The sequence below is a fragment of the Labrus bergylta genome, chromosome 12 (genome assembly GCF_963930695.1).
Source record: "Labrus bergylta chromosome 12, fLabBer1.1, whole genome shotgun sequence".
Taxonomy (NCBI): Eukaryota; Metazoa; Chordata; class Actinopteri; order Labriformes; family Labridae; genus Labrus; species Labrus bergylta.
Window position 1 is genome coordinate 25,499,480 of NC_089206.1, and position 22,671 is coordinate 25,522,150.

At 37.6% G+C, this 22,671-nt stretch overlaps 1 protein-coding gene across 2 annotated transcripts; it reads right to left on the reverse strand.

The window, feature by feature from the left end:
- Nucleotides 1-489: 489 nt before the first annotated feature.
- Nucleotides 490-22,671, reverse strand: LOC109985060 (scavenger receptor cysteine-rich type 1 protein M130). 2 transcript variants are annotated; one of them, XM_020635288.3, is made up of 19 exons: nucleotides 22,598-22,671; nucleotides 19,822-20,139; nucleotides 19,548-19,649; nucleotides 17,508-17,720; nucleotides 17,239-17,427; nucleotides 15,946-16,100; nucleotides 14,829-14,979; nucleotides 14,241-14,546; nucleotides 12,714-13,019; nucleotides 12,194-12,487; nucleotides 10,195-10,500; nucleotides 9,444-9,758; nucleotides 7,169-7,441; nucleotides 5,900-6,078; nucleotides 5,608-5,707; nucleotides 5,272-5,415; nucleotides 4,264-4,353; nucleotides 2,282-2,422; nucleotides 490-2,125 (listed from the first exon to the last, which is right to left on the reverse strand). In XM_020635288.3, exons 1-19 carry the CDS (start codon nucleotides 22,653-22,655, stop codon nucleotides 1,953-1,955), a joined length of 3,813 nt encoding a protein of 1,270 aa, XP_020490944.2. In that variant the 5' UTR covers nucleotides 22,656-22,671; the 3' UTR covers nucleotides 490-1,952. The 2 variants fall into 2 exon arrangements, with proteins under 2 accessions (XP_020490944.2, XP_020490943.2); XM_020635287.3 differs by having other exon boundaries at nucleotides 2,261-2,422.

Sequence of the window (22,671 nt, forward strand, 5' to 3'; positions counted from 1 at the left end):
TTTGATGTCTGCTTCCTTTGAATCTTCTTACCTACATCAGCCAGATGAGTACAGTGTTTTAGAATCTTTGGTCCCAGTATCTTTTTCCTGTGACCTAAAACTTAACAAGCTGCTCCCATTGGATGATTTTAAGAGGATGTTAAATAACTTGGATGCAGACACATCTGGCTGCAGATGTTCTTCCTGATATACTTATTCTTGTGGGGGATCTTGAAAAACATTTCCTGATTACATTTTTTTTAAATGTACAATTATGAATCTTATATCATATCTGTAGGTGTGGCCGCTTGTTGTTTGTCACAAACTGTTAATTGTGCTGCTGCATGTCTTCGGTAAGATGCTCCTGATAAAGAAATGTTTTAATCCCAATATGTATTTTTTCCTTTTAAATTAAAAAAACAACTAAAGACAAAATTTTTGACATGAAACAATAAGACATACTTCAGGGATTACAAGAATACAAACTAACTAAAGGTATATAAGACAATATGAAAGAGAAGTGCTTTATTTGCCGGGTTGACATCCCTTAAATTATGATAAAAGTACAAAATGTTCAAAATGAATAACATGTCTCACTGTACATAGAATTCTCACAGATTAAGGGAAAACTGCTTTCCTGCTGAAAAGTTGCCTCTTTATCCACTTAAGAAATGAACATTTTGACTGCTATGTTCTTTACTTTTAGAAACTGAATCAACTGAATAGATTTGATTTATGAACAAATTGTCAACTCTCAGCGACTAATCCTTAAATTTTATTCATTATTCAAAAACCTATGAAGCTAACATCCATACTACTGAAGGCCTTGTGTTTACATTCATAGCAAATTATTTCTTAACCTTCATTATAACCTTCTTAAAATAAAAGCTTAATTACATTTGCTGAAATCATCGGGCTCAGCTGCTTATACATGAGAAATTTAAAAAGCAAAAACACATAATTATTAAAACATACTAAGCACATTTCCTAAAAGTCAAGCCATGATTGAAACATATCAGCAGAACAAAAATATCTGTTAATAATCTGTTTTAGCAGGACACGTCTTCCTGTAAACTGTACAAAAATGACTCAGTGAGCTTCTTTTCATGTGTGGAAGGAATGATGCATTCAGGGGTTAAACCCTTTTTCTGCATCATTAGAGCATCTATTTAAACCTCCTCAGCAAATGTTTGGCTCATAAAAACATTAGGCATAATCACACAGTTCATCCAGACCAGTGGTTCTCAACCCGTCCAGCCTCAGATTTCTGACATTTTTCAACCAATCAGATATATTTAATGAAAAATTGTGAAGTACACGCTTTAAATCATGTAATGAAGGCAAGAAACTGAACAAAACAAACAAACGCACTTCAAAAACTTTTTTTTTCCAGGAACACACTCAGGACACACTGAAAATGTCTCCATGACCCACTTTCAGGTCCCGGCCCACCAGTTGAGAAACACTGACTTTTCTCAACATTTTGACTTTGTGTAAAATGAATTTAAAAATATACAGAATGTGGTGATTCACAGAACATTAGAAGCCCATGTTTGATTGAAAGAAGCACAAAGACATCAATGCAATCATTGAAAGTGAGAAATGTAATTGTTTTAGGAAAATTAAAAGTCCAATTGTAAATTTGATGCCGACAAAAAGTAAAAAAAAAAAAAAAAAAAAGTTGTGTTAACCAAAGACTGGAAAACATGTGAACATCTGATGGAACAAACCAATGAAATCGCTCGAAATGTGATATCTTGTCTTTGTACTCTTTTCAATCAATAATGGGGTTGCAATGTTTTTTGCAAAGCCTCACATTCAGTTTTATTCAGACTTTACACAATGTTGCAACGTTTTAGGAAATGGGGTTGCATTTTGTCATTCATCTTGTGGGTTACAATAAGCACTGGGTTAGGGGCCGTTGACTTTGTCCAGATTGATTTTATCTTTGTAGTTTTTAACCCAGTTTTGGCTCACCCATCTTGGCCCGGCTCTAGATAGTCTTCATCCCCCTTCAGCAATCCTGCACGTGCAGGTGTGGTTCGGGAGCCGTCGTGGACTGTAGCTTTCGTCTGAGGGATTTTTGGGCTGTGTTCAATGTCATCGTAATTCTCCTGTGGGTCGTCCACCTCGTAGGCCACCTGATCTGTAAATGAGAAAAATAGTCACATTTTTAAATCAGCTCATCCTGCACAGTCATATAGTGAGAACTTTTCAAAAAGTTGGATTTAAGTGAGAAAAAGATGGGATGAATCTAGCTCAAAACTTTGATTCATAGCACCTTCAAAGGTCAGGTTGTCACCTGACACAACAGCAAATGAAGCCTGAGAGGTCAAAGGTCGAGCCTCGAAAAGAGCTTCATTAACATCAACGTCATCGTAAGACAAAGAGGGAAGGCTCTGAGCATCACCCTCTGTGATGAGCTCAGCCTCAGGTCTCAATCCTGAAAACAAGAAATATATTTTAAAAGTCCAACATGTAAGATATTATATCTGAATTAAATCATAAAATGACTTTAATTAATCATCAGACATTAAGGAAACATGCTATGTTGAAGAGTAGGCTTCTCTGACAACAACGCAGCAGCCAGTATGTCCTCCTACAAAGTTTCTATTCCTGTTTTTTTTTTTTTATTTTGACCAGAGAAGCGGACGGTACCCTCACACGGCAGTTTTGCCTCCCATCCCTTAAACAGCAAACCAACAGGTGTTGTAGCCATGAAAGTGGACTAGAGAACTTCAGATGTAACTGATTTTACTGATTATAATAAGCTCCACCAGCAGAAACGTGGTAAAAGTCGGAAAAACATTGGAGATGCTTTTGAAAATGTAGAGCGGTTAGATACTGTTTCAAGACCGATGCAGAGCTGGCTAAACACTGAAGCTTGACATGGCAACCTACATGCACATTGACTCTAGGGAGGAGGGGGCACGGAGAGACAGCTCTCTCTAATGTTTTGAATTTGGACTGCAGTACCTATTTTAAACACTAGAATTAGAGTTATATTTTGCTCCTTAAGCCACATTAATAACAATTATTACCTCCTTATTTTAACTTTTAACATGTTTAGAAGTAAACATAAGATTATTTGGATATCTGAGGAGTTACAATGTTACAAACACAGACAAGCTAAGAAGTATGAATAGGAAAAAAAAACTCTTTGAATGAAATGATAATAAAAAAACATAAAAAGAAAACTATGTGTGAATTTATAAAATGTTTCTGCAAAATGATCCAGCACTACCTTGGTGATGATGTTCACTTAGCAAAGCAGAATAATAATGGTTACATCAAATATTTATATTGCAACACTACAATTAAAGCATAAATAATGATAATCAAAAGGAATACTATAATTAAAGGCAGGGTTGGTAATTTTTCAAAAACTAGCATGATTTTGAAAGTAGCATTCTTTAAAAGTGTATCTGGAGAAAATGACCAACCCTGCCTTTAAGCATTTAGCTAATATACAAATAGCATTGATGTAGTATAATTAGTAAAGTGGTATAAATGCAAAATAAATGCTACTTCTTCTATTGCTCTCATGGGGGTAACAATATTATTTATAAATAATTAAGAGTAAGGTGCAGTATTTAGTTTTGATACCCTAATCTAAAATTTGGTAGATTATTGTAATGTCCCTCTGTCAGGTTTGCCAATGAAAGGTTCTGAACATGTTCTGAGCAGAGCAGGTATATATGACAGCATTCACCTCGGTGTTGGCCTCGCTTCATTGGCTTCCTGTCCAGGTAAGAGCAGACTTTAAGGTGCTGTTGCTAACGTGGTGCACAGCTATTTACACAACGTCAAAGGTCAGAAAGAAGACAGTTGGTGAGCGGGCTCTTTCATTCTGTGCACCAACATTATCAGACAGTTTCTCTCTAGATATTAGGAGAGCATGCTCTGTTGAGGTGTTCAAAGCAAAGCTAAAGACCATAGTTTACTGCTGCCTATGAGTCGTCTGTATGTTTCCCTGCTGTTCTGTCTTCTTTATTTTTACTTTTTATTTTTTTTTTATTTTTTGGCTTTTTGTGCCTTTATTCGAGAGACAGGACAGTGGACAGAGTCACAAATCGGGGAGAGAGAGAGTAGGGAATGACATGCGGGAAAAGAGCCACAGGTCAGATTTGAACCTGGGCCGCCCGCTTGGAGGACCACAACCTCCATCAATGGGGCGTGCACCAGCGCCCCGGTGTTCTGTCTTTGAGTCTTAGTCGAGTCTTAGTGTACAGCACTTTGAATGGAAAGAAAAAGAAAAAGTGAATGGATGAACAAGTGACTTACGGCGTAAGTCTTCCATTTCATTTGCTTTGGTGTTTACATCCTCATAGTCTCCACTTTCAAACTCCACTTCTTCCATTTTCGACATTCTCGCTACATCAAAAGAGTGAAAACATTTACAAGAGCAAGAAAGGCAAAGGGTACACAACATATGCATTGCTGTCTGTTAGCCTGTGTTTCAATTAGCTTAGGACAGGGGGAAGGGGGACACAGGCGATAGATTGGAGCCGGGGACACGCACAAAATAATTGTATAGAGCCAAAACAAGCTTCTAAACTAAATAGTGCACCGAAACTGATGAACTAAATCAGCTGACTCGAGGAGTTCAGGAGACCCTGAAAACAGTAAACTAAAGCAAAGGCTTCCAGGGAGGCCTTAACAGTGAACACAAAAGGCTGGGGTATAACAATAACACTACCCAGCACCCCAAGTTATTCACTCAGAGACTAGCAATGGGAAAACAAATACACAGCGAGTTCTTTGTTTGTGATTATGCACACACAGACAACGAGCGAAAACACAGAAAGAACCTCTCACTACCTCTGGAGGTGGGATAATGAGTCAGCACAGAGCACTGGAGTCCAAGAGAATATCTCCCACACCTGGTCTTAATCAAGGCCAATCAGCCACAAACACACCTGACTCTGCTCTGAGTTGAATCCTTCTCCAACCTCAGTGAGAAGCTAGAGCGAGTGCCCTCACATGAAACACATGGGTTTGGAGGTTTTTCCAAAGAATACAGGATGTTGAATTGTCTGAATTATAAAAGCTGACTAATACAAATTATTGCTGAAAAAAATCCCATTATGCAATAATTATATAAAACTGGGGCAGAGTTTATTCAGCATGCAGAAAGACTGGCCTCTAGTGGCAGAGAGGCTCCATTACATCTTTTGAATCCCAGCAGGATGATTAGGATGGTCACTTCTGCTGTATCAATTTGAAATGGTATGATTGATTTTAACTTAAGCAGCAACAACAAGAATTAGAAAAGAAAAAAAGAAATCTCACATGTGGCATTTGTGGCCCTCTTGTTTTTACGAACTATGTAGATTCGTATAAATACAATAGCCATTATCACCAGAACCAGAAGAATTCCTACTCCCAGGATGATTGGCACTAGGGTTATTGTTGATTTATCAGGATCATTATGCCCTGAAATCAAAAAGAGCAAAACATCTTTTCTGTGTTCATTTCTGATTCACATTGAGAACTTCCAGATAAATCTTTTAAAAACTGTTTTGATGTAAATATGTTTCGTTCTTTTTTAATACATTTTCTTTTTTTTAAGAGACTATTTGGGGAATCAGCATTTTGAAATGGGAACCAGTTTGAGGTTTTGGTTACCTGGACAGTAGATCGAAGCTTTTCCGAGTCCTGTACAAGGCGAGTGGTGGACACAGACCGTGACGTCATCCGGAACGGTGTTGCAATTCAATGTGGTTCTCTTAAATTACATATAAACTTCTGTTTTGAGTAATTCAGCCATGCATAACATTTAAGATATGTAGTTGAAGTAGACTAAGGGGTGAATGATCAACTTCAAAACAATGAATCAGAAGAAGACACAGGACTTAAAGAGACACCTTGCTTTGGACAAACGCACATTGAATCAGAGGGATACGATGTGATGACTTACCAGTGTGTTGGTAGATGTATGTATGGTTGCATTATGTGTGGCACACTGCAGCGTTTCACACAGCTTCGGCTTATATTTCGTTATTGATGCATCCGTGAGACACATGTTTTCCCACTCATTGCGGTAATTAACCTGAATCTTGCCTCCACATTTTTCTGTGGTCCTGAACTTAACTTCACCTGTAAATAAAGAAGTCAACCAAAAGAAAATAAATCAGATTTAAATGATGAAAGTATTCTGATTTAGGGGATCAACCCTTGACTTTAAATTGTGATTTTGGACACATGTTTGTGTTACTTCCAAATGAAAAATAAAATGCACCGAGATATGGTATAACATTTGTATGAAACTTTAACACTAGTAGTTACAGTAATGATGAGTGGAGACAGAAAGGGTTAATAACTACTTCTCAATGTTGTGTGTGCATACAAACTTCATGACATCCCTGACTAAGTCGGTGCCCCCATTTAAAAGTCATTTAAAAGTGTGGAGAAGAGACTGCATTTAAAAACCTTCTGTCACAATGTAATGAATAAGGTATAATGTTAACATGTGAGCTTCACAGGTACTGAACATGCTTTTCTTTTCTATTTTTTACTTTGGACAAGCTAGCTAGCAGGCTAACCCTGACTTATGCTAAGATAGGCTTATTGTCTTGGCTCAAAGTAAAAAAAAATATTCAATGTGACCCTTAAACAAGAGAGACTGGTGGAAACAGTAAATAGTCAATTTTTTAAATGTAAGTGTCAATGAGATGTAAATTATGTGACTTCACTTTCACACAGTTGGCTGTGGGAGGCCGGTGGACTAGTGGTTTGTTTGCACCCTCCATGTAGAGAGGCTACCCTCTCTCTCTCCCCCGATGTCTGACTCTATACTCTGCCCTGTCTCTCTCATAAAGGCACAATAAGCCCCCCTCAAAAATCCTGAAAACAGAGTCATAAAAGGGAATTACTTGCATGAATTATCTAAACAAACTTTTTTTTTTAATCTAACAATTGGAAATCAACAATAACCATTTATATCGTTTTGAATGGGCAATCAAGTGTCCTTTTTATTTTGTGATAAAAATCATAAATAAGAATCCCCGAGTAGGAAATGTACCGAAATGGTACAACTCAGTTACCAACTCGGCACAATTGATCACTATGTGTCACAAATTTTCTCAAAGTAATATTATTTAAATTGCATTTCTTCAAGCAGGCTGAAAAAAAGGACAAGACATATATTCTGCAACATCAATGGTACATAAAGCAAACAGATACTTACGGACACAGTAAACAGACACCAATTTCCCGTAACACTTTGCCTTGAATCTTCTGCACTGACCCAGTTTGGAGTGGTACTTCTCACACCTGACGTGGTAGTACTCGTCTTTTGAGCTTGGAACTTTCTTGCTGAAGTGACCGACAGCTTTGATACATCCCTTTTCTTTGCATACCAAGTCTGAATAATCGTTGTGCCAGTTAGTGTCGCACACACTAATGTTGTCTATCGTCACTTCACCACCACAGGTGCGTGAAAAGTTGATAGCTGGCTCGTCTAGGAAGGAAAAAAACTAAATATTAATCAATTATTTCTGACCCCAAAGGCTCGATATGAGGGAACATATCAAGTACATACCAGAGGAATAATTTTTACTTTAAAAAATACACTATGAGTAACAGACTATAAACAGCTAATTGAAAGTCTCTGACAACAATCATTGAAAATTAAAAGGGATAATACACAATGCTGCTCAGGGGAGTTAAATAATGAGGAAAGAGGATAGTTTATATTCACTTCAACTATAGCCAAATTAATTAAAAAAATATTCTTAATTGGATACACACTGGAGCAAACCACATAAATGAATCTGCAAACTTAAAAACAACACATTTAGCAAGAACAAAATTGTTCAATATCTACTAAATGTAAAAGGGTGAAATTTGACCAAAGCAAATATTATAGCTACATGTTGTTAATCAGCTGGCTGATACTGGCTTCTGCCCTGTCGTCTGCAGCAACAGGTCATTTGAAAGTAGTTGTTTAACTTTTTTGGAAAACCAAAAAATTAAACAACTGCCTCGCCAAGAGTCAAATGATAAGATCGAGCACACCTTTGTCAGAAGGCAAATAGGGAATTGCAACCAGAACAACGCTAGCTAAGGTTAGCATGAATATGATGCAATGTTAAAAAATGCAGCCAATGTGGAAGTGCAAAAAGTGTCCCTGTGAGACTGACTGCAAAAGCACAAGGAGTGTAATAAATACCAATATTCAAATATATATATTTTTTTTTTCGTGCGCAGGAATTACATGTGCACATTCTGATTCATAAAATGTATTTGCTATCAATAGCTAATTTCTTTATTGGTCCACACTGTACTCAGCTTTGCGTGTAAAAAGGCGAAGAGTTATGGGAACATATGCATAATTAGGGGTGTGGCTGATTTGACTGATGGGTCAAAAGCATTGTAGCTATTTTCCAGGAGGCTAAAGGCCCACCTCAACTCAAATAATTTAATTTTTTTTATTGAAATTTGGTTGAGATAGCATTTCCAATATGGCAACTGCCATAATTGGGCGTCCAAACTCTGCTTCAGAAAACAAACTGGTACACCATTGGGACTACGTCCATGTTTCATACAGTCTATGATCCTGTCCTGGGAGTTACCCATTAGTAACCTAGTTTTCCATTTCTCATTGTTTTTGTGAGTTGTTAACATATTTTCAAAATATAAATGGCAAATTCTTGACATGGCTCATGGCCTTTTGATCATCTGCATGCTGCCAGGAAATACGTTTCTCAGGTCCCGATAATAGTGTTATCATATTATGCATATTGCTTACAACCATACAGTGCTGCCACTTAAAGCTTTTTAAGTTTTAGTAATGTTACACAATATTTGCTAATTCGTACACTTAGCATTTACAATCTGTAGCTGTACAGTTGATCAGTTCTCTTCTTGTCTTTATAAATGGCTCAAGTTATGATAGAGATAATGCCCTGCGTAACACAAGACTCCTTTTAAATGACTGTTTTTAATTTGGCATTTCAGTACAAAGTTCTATGATTTGTGAACTTGCAATAATTTATTAAAACATCCTTTTATAAACATTTATATAAGGTTTTATGAAGCCTTATAATTCCTGCACTGTTTTTTTTTACATGCTAATAATGCATAACAGACATGACCTCAATAAGAAAGTGTTAATAAAAGATTCACCTACCAGCATTGAAAAGTTGTGCATATTCTTGAGGGCTATGTGCTGGAATGTTTTCTAGCTAATTTAATTGATTAACAGGATGAGACTGTGAACAAGAATCTCAACTCCTAAATAAACCAAAAGTGTTATTTTCACACGTTGGTTTGTTGATTGATCAATTTTATTTCTTTTTTAACTTTGGACTGAGTTAGGCTAGCTCACTCTGCCTCCTCTACTGTTTGTCTAAGCTAGGCTAACTGTCTCACAACATGAAAGTGCTATCAATCCACTCAACAAATTCTTGGCGAAGAATTTTAAAGTTTGCAGGTGAAAATTATGTCGTGGAAGATTTTACCTTGACATTCGATATAGAGCGCATCCTTCTGCAAGGGTGCAGTTTTGTTTTCACATGCCCAGATGTTTTCTGTGTTGTTTTCACGCGCACACCTGAAGCTTGTGTTCCAGAAAGACTCCGTCATAGCTGTGAATGGCAAACGTTTGCTGACATTGCCACATTTCAGGTCTTTGCAAAGCCTGTTCATCTCAGTTTTTGACCAGCCAGCCACAGAGACAGTACTTCTATCTTTTCCCGAGTAAACCATTACAGCTCCACTGCAGGCCTTGCCTTTAATGCAGTCCTTCTCCGTTTTCAGCTCCATCTTCCTGCAGTCTACAATATGCAGTGACAGGGGAAATACAGCTCAGCAGATACAAAACTCAAATACTTCATGAAATGAACAGCAAAGATGCAGACAAGATGAGTCATGTTTTCCATTCAAATTAATATAAGAACCCTGCTCATAGTTAGATAAGAGGGTTGACACCATTTTCCCATATTCATGTTAGAGTTACAGCCAGGTTAGCAACTTCATAATAAACATGAAAAAAAATGAAAAATGAGGCCAATGCCTCCTCGAACAAAAGCTTTAGCAAAAAATTGCCTGTCTACAATTTTGAGCTCCACGTGCTAACTTTTCCAACATGCTAATTCGTGGTCAAACTGCAGCTTGTGTCATGACAATTTTTTTATCCTGTAAATATTTTTAAAGAAAACATTATTTACAAGTTGAAAACAATATCCTGAGACATTTTGAAATCAGACTTACGTGAGCACTGGAGACCAGCATGCTTGCAGGGGGTCACATCAGAAGAGATGGTACAATTTTTTAATGACTTCTCACCACTATTACACTTTATGAGTGAAATGCTGGGTGAACTAGGTTGAGGTCCAAAGAAGTCATTCATTTCGACAGCTTGACCGCAATTCTGCTCCCCACAGATGCTGTTCTGTGTTTCTGTGTTATCTTTGAGAGCGTCCTTGCACACTGGGAGCCATTGACCCTCAAAGAAAACTTCCACATTCCCACAACATTTGTCTCTGTTGTCTGCTGTTATTCTGGTGTTAACACTTTCTGTAAGAAACCAATGAAAGAACACAGACAGAATTCCATTTAAATGATCCTGCTTGTTATGTTTTTGTAAAGCAGATAATAAAAAAGAAGGATGTGGTTAAAGTTACACAAAGATATCAACTATGTGTGCAGATAAAATAAAAACCTGAAAGACAAGGTCCAAGATCGGTGATACTCAGTTAATATTCATCACGATGAAGAAAAATAACCACAACACTTCATAAAGCATCACAATTGCTATATTGTTATAAGTATAATACTTAATAATTGCAAGCAATTTGCGGACCCTTTTAAGGAATTTTATTATATCACTAATAATGAATATTTTAACTATTTGACTATACAATATAGTAAATGTTCTGATGTTTAATTGTGGTCACTGGGTCTTCTATATGAATTTAATTTCTGATTTATTTTAAAATCTCAAAAACATCTTTCTGTGTTTTATTTTTATTTTTTTGGGGGGAGGGGGGGCGGCTTTATTTTCTAACCCTAACCCTATCAAGGTAGGACAGTGGATAGAGTATTGGAGGAGAATGTGAGGAATGACATGCGGGCAAGGAACCACAGGTCGGACTTGAACCCGCTCTTGGAGGACTGTAGCCTCCGTACATGGGGTGCAACCTAACATCTAGGCCAGGCCTATTCAATTTGCGGCCCAGGGGCCAACTCCAGCCCGCAGATGACATCAAGACTGGCTCGCAGATAAGCTCTATTTACAATTACAAAATACACAGGGGGGGGGGGGGAAACTTGTGAATGACTGTCACTGTTGGCACAGTAAAGTGTTGGTCCCATGCTCGCAGCATGTAACAAGCATGTGTTGTTGATTTTAAAAAAAAAAGAAGGAATTTGCGCACTGTACTGCTTTGGTGGGCTTGCTTGTCTGGCCCCCGGGTCCTTAGCTTCCTGAAAATTTTGCCACTAGAACAATATAGTTAAATAGCCCTGTGCTACGGCATCATTTTCTTTTTCTTTTTTTTTTTTTTACAATTTTTGATTAATATAACGACAAAAATGTGATCATAAAAATGTTGCCATTTGATGCATTTGACTAGAGTTAGCTTGGACCTAGTTTACATCTGCAGTCCCTTGGCAGGTCAAAATTAGGGTTGGTTAAAAAAACATTGATTCATCAACGCATTGCAATTATTATTTTCCCAATTCAATATCGATCCAGGGAAATCCTGAGGTCGATTGTATTCATTGTAATGACACCCCTGTCCACTGGGGGTGCTGTGGGTGCTGTGGATTCAAGTCAGGCACATTTGTGCACTTTAAAGAATAATGCAACGATAAAATACATTTTTGAGTCATTTTGTTCTAAACCTATACTAACACTGCATACATAATTATTTAACAAATATCAGAAGGTACTGTGATGAGTTAGTGATGAGTTATCTGGGTATTCCTGTCAACTGAATGTATTATTAAATCGATATCGAAGCATATTAATTAATATTGAATCAAATTGATATTGAATCAAATCGTGACCAAATAATTGAAATCAAATTGAATTGTGAGGTTGTGGACAACACCCAGCTCTAGTCACAATGTGTTATGATTTCTGTTATAAAGCATTCACAAAATGCAGAGTGCTTATAACAATAACTTTATCCAACTCAGAGAAGACAGAAATGCCCTGTGGTGTATTCATAATGCATTATAGACATATGTATAAACACTACGTTACCTGAGCAAACAACGAAAGCTGGAGCTGCCTTTTTACTGAAGTCGTTATTTTTGATGAAGTTGCACTGGCTGATGTCTGAGGTCTGCTCCGTGGCGTGCACGCTTTTGAAGGAGACATTGATGACTGGAAGAGGGTTTTTGGTATTCAGGATCGCATTCCCACACTTCAGATTTTCACACAACATTTGAGACTTCTTTTCAGTCCAGGTGTCGCCAAACACACTGCCACACTCTCCTCCCACACAAATGTTGACATTTCCCCAACACTCCTTTGTCAGGTTCACTTTCTTGTTTCCTGTTGTTGAAATCAACAAGAATAAATAAGGGAGTTATATACAGACTTGCATCGCCAGATTATTTCACAACTAAAAACATTTAAAGTACAAATATTTGTCTGGTTTCAGGAAACTCCACCAATGCTGCATTCCCCCCAAACTTTTGAATCTTAAATCAATGGACAGCATGAAGTAAGGCAACCTTTTAGATCATACTTCTAATGTTTCAACATTTCTTCACATTACCTGTGCATATCACAGTGGCAATATCTGTGTGCTTCAATGGAGGTGCCGTTTTTTGACATTCAAACAAAGATATAGAGTTGGACGAGCAGCTGTAAGTTTCATTCCAAAACTCTTTCTTCTCATCAGTGTTCGATGTGGAGTTAAAGTTCAACGCCTCACCGCAGTGCATCTGCCGACACACTGTGTCTGCCACGTCTCGGGTCCATGTCTTGTTAGACCCTGAGAGCCAGAACATTTTGTTATCCTGCTCTATTCCAACCATGCCAGAGCAGGAATTTTTTCCATCCAGAAATACCATGCTGTGCTCTGCCACGGACAGAAGCAGGAAATAAAGACAAAAGGTGAGATTAGGAATGTGATTAACTGGCATAGCCCAAAATCTGAAAGAACTCCATTTCTGAGTCATTAGAATGATTAGGTACAGAGGAAATGTTCTCTGTTCACTGATATTCAGTGCTTGATTGACTCAAATTGTTCAATCAGAAATGATTTCAGTGCAATTTTCTTGTAGCCAACTGAGTTATTTTAATTGAGCTAATTCACCTTTCTTTTCTAATTAATATTTGCAATCGACGCATGCACTGCTGTCTTCACAATGCATCCAAGGATTTATTCAAGCGTCACATAAACTTAAAACAGGGCGGTCAAGCATACAATGTGCAGTGTACAGTGCTTAGACATAGCACCTCATCTTAGGCTAAAAAAAATAACTCTTGTAGGTATGGTTTTATGATTACAGGTATTCTTTCTTTAATGCACACAGTAAAGCATTCATAGCCTAATCTCATTTGCAATGCCCCGCCCCGAGATGGGCCTTTAAAATATGCCTATATAAAACTCAACAACAGATACACACAAAAAACAAGCAAACAACCCCAACAATAAAAGACAGTATAAAACAGGACACATGAAAAATAGCAAACACAATTTGCCTGACCCCATCATGTGGACCTAAAGTAAGGTGCTTTACCTATGATCATATACCCTTGGGTTGAAATGACCAATGGATGTAAAGTTAGTCTGGCTTGAAGGATGGAAGGCGATAAGAGCTTTGGAAAGGAGCGGCCCACATTGGACACTCGGGGGCGCTGGAGCACAGATTTGTACATTTTCCGCTCTCTTCAAAAAGCTGTATGTTTACTTCACTTTACATCAGGGTCATCAGCTGAATGAGCTTCACCTGGACCCGATGCACTCTGCCTTTAAAGATCTCCTCGTTTCCCCTCATTCACTCTCCGACTCTCTGCTTCTGGTACTGAAATTGCATTGCCAACAGTCCTGACTGGTTTCTCCTCTTCTCCATGTTTGGACACAGCCTTTGATTCGGGCTGGGACGTTAAATAATAACTACCATAAAAACGATTTCTCCGGATATACAGTATGGTGGCCTTTGTAACCTCTCTACTTGAACCTCAAGGATCAATGTCGAGGACAGATTCAAGTTCCCAGAATTAAAATGGAGAATGACATGAAGACAGACAAAGAGAAGGTCAAAAGGCATAACAGACAAACTGAAATAACACTTACTTTCACAGGTTATCCTGACTGCTTCCTTCTGCCCGCCAGTTTTGTCCTCATTGGTGATGCACTCAGATATCTTCGAGGCACTTTGATCACATGTTACAGTCACAAAATCACCTGAACCCTGGCTGTATTGGTCCTCAGCATTGCTGGTACGTCGTTTATTTCCACACTGCAGATGATTGCAGACGAGGTCTGAGTTGGTGTCCTGCCATGATTTTTGATTGACCCTTTGCCATTTGCCTTTATGTTGAATCTCCAATCTCCCTGCACATCTTCCAGGACTGTCAGCCAGTCTCACGTCCACGCTACCTGTAGCATGACAGGAAGAGAAGCAACTGAGTTACAAAACATGAGAACCCAAAAAATAACTCTCTGCACACATTTGGACATAAATAAATCAACTGTACAAATTCTTTGTAAGTTAAATTACATCATGCTGCTGTCACAAACATGAGGTAATAATAATAATGATAATAATAATAATAATAATAATAATAATAATAATAATAATATTTTATTTATAAGCGCTTTTCAGAAAAACTCAAAGATACTGTACATTTGTTAAAAAGACAGACAGCTGCCATATCTCACCTGAACAAACTACGTAGGCTTTGGGATTACATCTGAAAGGGGTTTTTTCACGGAAGCCAAAACAGTGCCACAGTGAGGACTCACTGCCGAAGCATTTCACATTGTCCATAATCCCCACTCCAACGTCTGTCTTGCTTTCAATAGTCAGCACCTGGAAAAGAGAAGTTCTGATCATCTGCATATAGGGAAGGGAAGGGATGTATCAAAGTCATTGTTCTGTCTGGCCACGCACCCCCCTCATTCAGATTTGGAGTGCGGTAAAATATTCTTCATCAACGTATCTACTTTTAGTAAGGGTACCAACAAAAATGGTGACAACTTGTTTCTCCAAATTTCAGATATTAATTTGCGTCTTCTTAGTTTAGCTTTCTGTAGTCGGTAAAAAGATCCCTCTGTGTTTTATCGAATCTGTTTGCACAATCAATTGCACCACAGAGGGGTGCAGTTCAAGCGAGTTCAAAGTACACAGACTTTAAGTAAAAAACTGGCTAAATTTTACAATCTGATAAACTGTCGTTGCCTCCACTTTATTTCCAATTTGACAACTACACACAGGAGCTGTTATTTGGTTGGATTGATTATTTCATGAAAAATACAAGGAATTAACTTGAATATTTTGACAAAGTCAAGTTACTTAATTGATTTTGTTTTGATCTGTTACTTATCTCTTCCCAGTTTAAAGTTAGCAAACACCATGAAAATATTTCTGTGTAGCTGCCATCTTTGAGTCAGTTTACTGACTTTTTCCGCACACCTTTGATTTAATACATTTGAGCATTAAGCACCATTCATCGTTTAGTTGTCACTTGTGGTTGGGTTGAGTACAAGTTTTAGAAGATAGAAGATAGAAACTTTATTATCATTGTATACAAGGACACAACAAAACTTTGTTAGCAGCAATCTTCAGCAGCAGCGTTTACAAAAACAACAAAAATATATTTGTGGTGATATGAGAGAGAAGTATGCAAAAAGTGGCCAAAGCAATTGCTGTTCAGTGAATGAATGATGATAATAATAATAATAATAAATAAATAGACAGTTGTGGTTACATGCTTACATGTAACACAGAAATGTTTTAATTGTTTTTTTAAATGAAACAGGACACTCAAAAACTCACACTCCCACAGTTTTTCTCACTGCAAACCACTTGAGCTTCTTCTCTGGTCCAGGTGGAGGCACACACAGGATATCTCGTATTGTTGACTTCAACATGAACTGCGCCGTAGCACTTTCCCTCTCTGTTGTTGTCCAGCAGAACGACTGATACATTGTCTGTGGGTTGTTAAAAAAAAGATTACGGTCGGGATTTAGTTTTTCAAATGGATCCTAATGTATGGCATTAGTTTAAAAATCACAGAACAATCAACCATATTGACACAGCCGCCATTTTCCTCTGACATCTTGGGAGCGCAATGTCAACATACAGTTTCATTGTTGTACTCCAAGTTCCAAATTGCATCACAATAATTAATTAGACTGAGAAGACAGGTTGAAATGGTAATAATACGGATGGACATCTGGCATTATTCAAGCTGAAACAACATATTTTATGAATTATAGTTAGCAATAGATGTAAATAATGAATTGAAGACATTTCCAGCTATAAGTACCTTTTAATTGTGTAACTGCTAAATGTTAGCTAGTAAGTGGCTGGATGTGTTGTCTAGGGACACCAATGAGCGATCAAATATACTGATTTCACTTAAAATATGGTAGATTGGTATCATCGTCCTCCATTATCTTTTTATCTGCTACTCATTGCAACTCCAAAAAGTAGTGACTTCATGATATGTTTGTGATATCACTATGCTCTTAGATTTCCCTGAAACCGGGGAGAGAGAGTGGGGAAATGACATGTGGGAAAGGAGCCTGCAGGTCAGACTTGGCGATGGGCCAGCCGCTTCGAGGACTTTAGCCCCTGTACAAGGCAACCGCTAGGCCATCTGCATCCTTAAATGTGGGTTTAAGCGGAAGCGGCCTCACATTAATACCCCGGCTCTTCCAGCTGATCCTTAATGTGCAGCTTCCAATTTCACAATTTGCCAGCACGGATCACGGTTAAGTTTTTTGCTTCATTTTTGTCCAACAGGAGGAGGCAGAGGCTTATCGTCCATTTGTATATACAGTTGTGCTTCAAACCAACACAAGAATCTGTTGTGCTGTGGCTTGTACTGACCTGAGGGATCCGTTTTACAGATAAGTAAAACGTGTGTGTGTTTTTATTCAACAGCCGATAGAGCTGGAAACTGTTGAAGTAATTCTATAAGTGTATTAAATAAATGTCTGGAAGACAGCAGTACAACAGTATAACAGTATTTGAGCTTTACAACCTGAGCTCGACATCAGAGGAAAATGGCGAGCGAGCTTTCTTTGTGAGAAGATGTGGTTAAATATTGATCAGTGAAATTACCTGAGCATTTCACATTTACTTCATTGTTACTGTTTGTTTTGCTAACAGATGTCCCACAGTGCATCAGCTGACAAACATCAGAACTGGAGTTGTTTTCTTTAACAGGAATCCATTTTTCATTTTCCTCTTTTTCCAGCTGCCCGGAGCACACATTCGATCCATTTCCTTTGAGTTGAACTCTCACAAAATCTGTTTATCAACCATTGTATGAAATCAGTGATATGTTACAGTAAAATGCTTAAGTAAACTCAGTGAAATGATGTATTTACCTGTACATATAACAGAAGCAGGGTTTTGGCAAGAACTTGTTTCCTGGTCTGCACACTGCCACAGATTAGTTAAATTTTCCGTGTTGTAACACTTGATTTTCATCTTCTCCGAGCTTTTGAATTCTTCCCTGCCAAACCACCCAGGTGGTCTGGGGATCTCTTTGGAGTCTCCACAGTCAAGACTTCTACACAAAAGGTTGGCTTCAGCTTGATCTTTATGTTAGAAAAACACATCATTATCATTAACATATCAATAACATTAAATAATGCTACTTGTAGTTCTTTGAGGGATGAAAGGAGTGATTTAAGAAATAGAAACGAGTTGACAAAGTTTGGTTTATGGGGTTTTTATCTGCTCTATTAAGTAGATCAACTAATCTACTTCCATTGCAGGGATCTGCAACACTAAAACGGCTTTTACATTGATGCATCATTGTTGAAAAAATAAAAGTTAAAGATACAATATGTAGATTCTAGTCCCTCCTTCCCTAATGTAAGCAGTCAATAAAATATATTTAACATGGGTTTCGTCAATTTTTTATTAATTTACATATTTTAATGGAAACATTGTCATAAATGTTCTACATATTGTACGTTTAAAGCCCCTGTGGGAGTTTTTAATTGGTTGTGAAACAGTCTGAAATGAATAGTGATGCCTCTTTCTGAGCAACAGAAGCAAATAAGATGGACAAGGGGATTAAAAGTCCCCTGAAGTGACAACCTTCTTATTTACATTTTACACAACACATTTTTTTAAGTGACACATTTCACTTGATAAAGAAAGCAGGCTGACATTTTTTTGTACAAAACAAACAAACGAAAAGGAGCTTTAAAGCAACAATATGTTAATTTCTTACCTTTAAAAAAGTAGTTTTAAAGCCGATCTATTAGCACAATAGCACAATGAATAGCAGCTAACACATTTCCACAGAGCACCCCAGTCACATGCTTTAAGCAATATAACTTTTGCAGCAGGCTGTGGTTCACTTAAAGGGAACATTTTGTACAGTGTTTTTGAACATATATTTGGGTAACCTGAGTGTCTACAGACCCACAAAATGTGAAATAAACCCATCCAGTCCTTTGTTTGTGGTCTGCATAAGTCTTACAACACAGAGAAAAATGCTCTGTTTCAAATTTACTCAACTTGTGATGTCACAGTGGGATTCTGGTAAAAAAAAAAAAGTTCCCTCCCTTCCCCTGATATCTCCACCCATGGACTCCACCCCCAGCCTAGAACAAACCTTTTGTGCAGGTCCGCCATTTTTATTCCTGCTACAGAGGAGTGATGTCTACGGGGAAAACTCAGGGGGGGCTCATTGCATTTAAAGAGACACACACACCAAAACGGAGCGTTCTGAGAGAGCTGGTTTATACAGGGTCACAAACCTCCTCTGGTGCTTGATTCATGTTATATTTTGAACAAAGCACAGCACAGATGTTTTTTAGACTGTTTGAAAAGGTATAAAAGGAGTACAATATGTCCTCTTTCAACGAAATGGGTACAGCTTTACAGCACTAGATCTCACACCAGCCCTCAGCTAAAATGAATCCATGTTAGCTAACAAGAGAAATGGAAAGAGTGATCAAGGAAGAAGTGGAAATAGAGTAAATATTTGACAAGCTACAAAATGTTGGTGAGAGCTTTGCGATACAGTAGGCTGCAAGTCTGATGCTGAGTGGGTTGTGTCAGTACTCAGGGACGCCAGTGGCAAAAGTTCACCAAACCAAACGCCTCCGTAATGTTGCTTTAATTCAGTTACATTGTCTCGATAATGTATATGTAAGCGGATAGTAATCTTAAATGAGGTAGAACCTTGACAACTGGACTTTCCCTTGTAATGGATTTTTTTGTGTTGTGCGTCATCCACCACTGAGTTATTGTTTTTATTAAAGCTCCTAGTCTGCACTTTCATTACGATGCTTTCACTATACATGAAGAAAATATCTATATTTATCCTTTATAAACCCCCACACTGCAACAATGTATAAAGACATGATCCTGGTAAAATGTCCCATATGAATGTTTCTGATTCTTACCAAAGTTGTCAGCACAGAAGTAACCTAAAGCAGCTCCCGGCCTTGTGGAGTACCTCACAGCTCCTGCACACTTGTACCCGTCCAGGCTTATTTTGATTTCATCTAAAAAAGCAAACACAGGTAAAAGTCAGGAACAGATACAATCAACAGCGGAGGAAATCCGAAGCTTCGTTCTCAGCAGCTTCATGTAGAACAGAATCTCTGACATTATAAAGGCGTAGTTTTAATTTAAGCAGACCATCTCAAAATGTACAAAGGAAAAGATGGGTCTTACTTGTGCATTTGATGGTTCTCACATAGTCGTCTCTGAAATTGTTGAGGTCCAAGCCAGGATATTTACAACTCAACAGGTCTTTCTCTGTTCCATTGCATTGCACCTCATCTAGCCACACATTTCTGTCCATGGACCGAAGCTCCATGTGTGAGGAACCTTTCTCGGGTTCCCCACAGTGGGTGCTCCTGCACACCACCTTCTCAGTGGAGTTGTTCCAGTATGTGTGTCCGACGTAACCCCATTGCTCCTCGTGGTAGATTTCAACGTAGCCTGAACACGCCTCCTTTCCCCTCTTCAGAATCACCTTTCCTGCAATAACTACATGAAAGGAGGGTAATTAAAGCATGACAACAGTTTTATGGTTTGAATTTGTATCAAAATAACCCTTTAAAAAAAATTACGATTGAAAGCTTTCTTTTCTAAATTAATTTCTCCTGACGTAAGACTACCGAAGACGCCGAAGTAGCGGACGGATTAATGCACTGACTCAAGTCACAGTATATAAACGTCACTCCACCCTCCTATTGGCTAAGGCTGAATTCTCCTTCTGCGCTCTTATATCAGCTCACTCGCACACTTGTTGCAGATACAATACTAGGGCGCATGAGAAACTCCGGATTAAGTCAGAGCGATACATTTAGCTGCTCCATTATCAGAAGATTTTCAATAGTTTTCTGCAAGTGTGAAAGCCCTAATAGATGAAAAAATACTCTTTTTAGAAAGAAATATATAATATCAAAAGTTTCTTGTGTCAAGTGTCATTTTTCATAAAAGAACAATATGAATATGGATTGCAATAATTTACTTACATTTTAAATTTGCCTTTACTAGGTAAGTCTTAACATTTTATGTACTCAAATTATTATATAAATATATAATGTAAATTAGAATTTCATAAAGGTCACCTGGAAATTTCAAATAATTCAATTCAGTTTTTTCTCCTTTGATTTAATAAACCCTTTCACCTATAGAGGTCACTACAGCAGAGAGCTATTCTAAAGCTGGTTTCTACTAAACACACAGGTTCTGATTGGAGGTTTAACATCAGCCACTGCAGTGCACGTTAGCAATTCATCCCATACACTGCCCCCCACTGACCAGCTGTAGTAAGAGGACCAAGTATTTCTTCAAATTCAAGATGGCCAAAAGTAGGTTGGAAATGCCATCATGCTCTGGGACATCTTGCAAACACTTTTATCTAGAAGACCTTTGCAGGTAATGACATTTTTAACATCAATTCAATCACCAAGGAGGGATATTTTTTATTAATATTCCTAAAAATAGATTTTAGGTCACCTGTCCACTGAACAGGACATCATGCATTGCTGGCTTTTTTTAAAGGTCAGATATTATCCTACCTTTTCACCAGTGTAAATAAGTCTCAGAGTTCCCAAAAATATGTGAAGTTTAGGTACGAAGTAAGCCCATCAATTTTATCTGTACAAGACAGAAATATTTCAACACTCAAATTCAAGAACTCGGAAGGATTCTCATCACAGAGGTGGACATGTGACAAACACAAAAAAGTGTTTAGAAATAACATTTTGCATTAAAGAGTTGCATGACGTCCGATTCAGTGGACACTTCTGTAACCTTTTCAAAATTATAAATATATCACAAAAATGATGATAAGGCCACTTTGCATATCCCAAGAAGTAAAACATTGCATTTAAAAAAAATCTTGCCCTGTTAATTAATGCATGAAGGGGCAATTAAAAAACAAATCTCAGAACCATTACAGAGACCTGGTAGTAAATTATGTTGACAACTTTCCTGTATATGACTCATGATTATTCAAGTTATCTGTACCATAAGCGCACTAGCTTTAAAACCTGTGCTTTAGAGGTTTATGAATAATCTCTTCATGCAACCCGGTGTCAAACATTTTATCTTTTAAATTATGAAGAAATAGAGCAAATTCATATATCCAATTTTACCCAGATTACTTTAAACACTGACATTAAAGCATCAAGAGTTAGTTTAAAAAATAATGAAAGATTTTTGTTTCTATACCATGACAATGCAAAAAGCTTCCACAGCACACTGTTGCGTTTTGTGCCGACATGTTTATTGAACCATGAAATACCGTCATCAAGTATGATGGCGGCATCAAATCATTTCCATGTCTTATCTATATATATATATATATATATATATATATATATATATATATGTAGATATATATGTATATAGATATATAGATATAGATATAGATAGATAGATAGATATACAACCAATGAGACTGCCTCAAGTTACAATCACCCAATCAGAGAACCACTGAAACTGATGCTTAGAGCATCACCAGAAAGAAAAAATCCAAAAAGTCACATTAAATTACAAAAATGTTTTCAATATTCCTGTAACAGTTTGCAGGAGATGTTCTCATTGTCTTTAAGTTTTACCCTCCTCCAACACACCTGTCAAACATTCAGGTGTGCCGAGCTTTTTGTCCGACTTTTTTAACGTGTTTCTATTCTATGAAAGCTTTAGAGAAACAACAAACTTGTAGAGATTGTAACAGGAAATGTTTTAAACCATGCAAAGTAGTCCTTAATCAAAATGTATCTTTCCATGTGAGAACATTTTTATATTCACAAACAAACTTACTGCAGCTTCTGCGTGTGCATTCAAAAACAACTTCCCTTAAACTCAATAATAGTTGATAAAATGCCTTCATCTCCTTTTTATCAGACTTAAACTTCTGTAAACCAATGTCAACTGTTTAAAAAGACACAAACATCAACAGTTACATTTCAAGAGAAAAGCTGTAAATTACCTTTCAGCGGCTCAATGTGAGCGTTGAAGAGGACGAGGACGAGGAGGAACCACATCATGACAACAGCTCATGAC